Here is a 3,917-nt window from a genome sequence, read left to right on the forward strand (position 1 = left end):
TGCGGCCATTAACAATGCAGACAGACTAAAAACTATTTGGTCCTAATTAGTTCATTGGAGACGGCTGAGGCTTCTATGGGCACGTGGTACTCGGCATCGCAACCGCATGTGGCGGTACTCTTAGAGATAAATTAGAATGGTGTTTATTGTTTATATTATTGCTACTATAATCATCATCATTTGTTTCCTGATTTTCCTGTCACTGAAAAAATAAGATATGTATCCATGTCCTGTGGTGATGCAAGCCACAATTCATCAGCAATGCCTCGTGCTGCAGGTCGTTTGGTCCCAATGGAGAATGTCAGCAAAGTGAAAGCACCGTCTCCACAGCTAGCACCACAGAGACAGTTCTGCTGGGACAGAATGAGGCTTCAGAGAGGAGTCCCACACGTGAGAGAGGGCCGAGCACACAGCGCAGCGTATCCACAACTGGTACAGAGCGACACATCCTCTCCAGGGATTGGCTGGCGCCCCGTGACGTCACGAAAGGGGTGTTCATAAAAGCACCGAGAAGGGAGAACACTTCAGAACTATAAGTGACTGTCAGCGGTGCGAGCGCCACAGAGCCGCATCTGTCACCTACTGTCACCACTGGAGCAGATGACCGACACCGGGCAACAGCGACTGCCCTACGGGTGACTGCGGCAAAGGCTTCTACATGCAGGAAGACACTATCTCCAACGCTGGCTGACCACAAGTGACTTCTCGAAAGAAAAGTTGTGCAGCGTTATGGATTTGTTCACGGTTTCCGACAACACAACGCTGAATAGTAATTTCTCCAATGACAATGGCACCTTCAAAAAGGCCACAGAAGCTTGGATGGTGGGCATGGGGATCTTGATGTCCCTCATCGTCCTGATCATTGTTTTGGGGAATATCCTAGTGATCACTGCTATAGCCAAGTTCCAGAGGCTCCAGACTGTCACCAACTACTTCATCACCTCCCTAGCCTGTGCAGACCTGGTCATGGGGATGATCGTGGTGCCCTTGGGAGCCAGTGTCATCATCATGGACACCTGGGAGTTTGGGAACAAGTGGTGTGAGTTCTTCACATCAGTGGACATATTATGTGTGACTGCTAGCATTGAGACACTGTGTGTGATCGCAGTGGACAGATACTTTGCCATCACCTCTCCATTCAGGTATCAAAGCCTGTTGACCAAGTGCAAAGCCAGGATTGTAATCCTCTTAGTTTGGGTTGTGTCCATCCTCACCTCCTTTCTCCCCATAAACATGCACTGGTATGAGACTAATGAGCCCAAAGCAGTGGCCTGCTACAAGTCAGAGACCTGCTGTTACTTCTATACCAACACTGCTTATGCCATATCATCTTCCATCATCTCCTTCTACCTACCCTTGGTTGTTATGATATTTGTGTACATAAGGGTTTTCCAGGAGGCCAAGAAGCAGCTGAAGAAGATTGACAAATGTGAAGGGAGGTTTCACAACCAACAAGATGCCAATGGCAAGGTAGTTAACAGAAGGACTTCCAAGTTTTGCTTGAAGGAGCACAAAGCACTGAAGACACTGGGCATTATTATGGGCACTTTTACATTGTGTTGGCTCCCTTTCTTCATAGTCAACATTGTCCAGGTGATTTACAAAGATGTCATCCCTGACAGTGTTTACACCTTCTTGAACTGGGTGGGCTATGTCAACTCTGGTTTTAATCCACTCATCTACTGCAGGAGTCCAGACTTCAGATGTGCTTTTCAGGAGTTGCTGTGTCTAAAGAAGGCCAGCACCAAGCTCTACACCAATGGATACCCCCAAAGCAATGGGAACAGTGTGTATAATGAAGAAACAGATACTGCTCAGCTCAGTAAAGACAGGACTACTGAGGTCTTCTTCAAGGAGGGCAAATGTCCCAGTGAATCCCTTTTGAACTGTGAAGGTACTATGCTAGACTACCGCCTGGATCCTCTGAGCAAGAATCACAACTCTCATGAGGATTGCTTGTTATAGGATCCCTTTTAGGAACAATCACAATTAACTGGATCGTTTGCAATACAAGGGTAAAAGATATTTGTATTGTACTGACAAGAAGGAAATGGAGGTCTTTATATTAAAGTTATTTCTTTAAATTTGGGCGGTGCCCATGACTCGCAGGATGTATACATTTTATTAGCAAGTGTTTTTTTTCTGTATAGTTTCACTTCTTCTTAAATTAAGGTAAGAGGACATTCACTAAGCATTAAGCCTTTTTATTGTGTTGCTGTCTTACTTCGTTGACAGAGCAAGAAGAATCTACCTCATGGATCTGAAAAAAAGAGAAAAAGTTAATATTTTATGTTGTTCCTGTTGTTCTTTTTATTATTATTATTATTATTTTTTATTTTATTTGTGTGTTCTTTTATGTTTTGTGATTGCAAAATGATATGAACAGTGCACTGCTGGGGTGGCTGGTCTCTCCAGCAGTGTCTGGGTTAACTTGGTGGATGTCAATTCCAAATGGATGTCTGGACAACAAACAGAATAGAAAAGACTGTGTAGCAGTTGTGTGAGACTGTCATTTCTAGACCCTAAATTCTTTAACCTCTTCATCTTTGGGCTGTCTAACCAAGGGTTCAGCATTTGGGTATTTCTTATATAGGTGGCACACAGGTATATTGCCACCATAGATGTAATTATTCCATAGACGTAATGATTTTTCTGTGAAAGAATGAATTGTTTCCAACCTCCGGGTATACAAGTACATTAGATCGTCCATAGAAAATCCATTGACTTCTCATCAGATTGCCACATAGATGTCACAATTAAAATCAAACAATTCAAAATGTTTCTGCTAGTCATAATGAATCAATAGCGTTGGTAATATAGCATTACAAGGTCTAATTATGATTCATATCATTGGAAAAATCGTTACGTCATTCTATAGACAGCTGTAGGCATTGACTATGTGAACAACCTTCCAGAGAAGAATTTGGTGGATGAAGGGGTTAAAGGTTAGGCTCAGTTCACTTAATTTTAGAACTGAAGTCCAGAGTGGATGTGGAGAACCCATCCCCTACATAACTGATACCTAGTGACCGTGGTGGTTAATGAAGAATGGCCATCAATACGTATAGCCTTGTGAGGTGGAACTGTAAGCCACATCATAAGTCAGCTAGATAGAGGAGAACAGATGTTCCCACTGCCTGTGCAAGTGCTGCTATGGAAGTTAATCAATTATCTGAAGCAGCCCTGCTGGTTCAACAGGTTTCTGGCCAGAAAATTGTCACTAAGCAATTTTTCATCCCCCCCCCCCCCCCCCCCCCATCCAGTTTAACTTCCCCTTTGATTTCATTGGAAATTGCTAAAATCCTTTAAGTAGTAACTAATGAAGTCTACAGGCTGTAAGATGTTTCTTCACGCCCTTGCCTGACCACAACCGAGGAAGGAAAAGTTCCTATCTCCTGGTGGATAACATGCCAGGTTAATCAATTATAACTCATAGGCTGGGGGGCTTTTCCATAGGAATAAAGTCCCCCAGAGAATCCCGTGTCACAGCTCTAAGGAGGATGGGTTCTCAGATGTCCAACGTAAGGTATTCCTGTCCACCTCACAGCATGCAGGGCCACCATTAGATCAGCTCTTTGCACATTTCCAAGCCGTACAGTATTGTATGTTGCTCTCATTAAAGGTCATTGTAATTTATTTCTACTTGGTTTGTCTTTTTATATTATTATTTTTTTACTCTACAGTTATATTTTGGGATATACATGTTCACAGTATGGAGGGATGCTACTAGGTATAGGCTTGGGGGTTTACATAAGATTGCAGGTCAAGCGACTGCATTAATAAGAACTTATTACAATGCACACATGATACAGCCTGCAAGAGATAACTGGGGTATATCTTATTTATCCTGGCTGTAGAGTTAAAAATATACTAACCTAATGCTCCCTGTAAGTAGTCACGTCAGGCTGTCGAGATAC

The 3,917-nt window shown here is 43.1% G+C and overlaps 1 protein-coding gene across 1 annotated transcript; it reads left to right on the forward strand.

Moving 5' to 3' along the window:
- The first annotated feature begins 525 nt into the window (after positions 1-525).
- Positions 526-3,653, forward strand: ADRB2 (adrenoceptor beta 2). Its single transcript, XM_040406393.1, has one exon. The coding sequence runs from the start codon at positions 730-732 to the stop codon at positions 1,963-1,965; it is 1,236 nt and encodes a 411-aa protein (XP_040262327.1). The 5' UTR covers positions 526-729; the 3' UTR covers positions 1,966-3,653.
- The last annotated feature ends 264 nt before the right edge of the window (positions 3,654-3,917 follow it).

The sequence above is a fragment of the Bufo bufo genome, chromosome 1, assembly GCF_905171765.1.
Source record: "Bufo bufo chromosome 1, aBufBuf1.1, whole genome shotgun sequence".
In the NCBI taxonomy this organism is placed as follows: Eukaryota; Metazoa; Chordata; class Amphibia; order Anura; family Bufonidae; genus Bufo; species Bufo bufo.

Coding starts and splice junctions, on each gene's coding strand:
- ADRB2 (XM_040406393.1), top strand. CDS start 730: ATGGATTTGTTCACGGTTTCCGACAACACAACGCTGAATAGTAATTTC.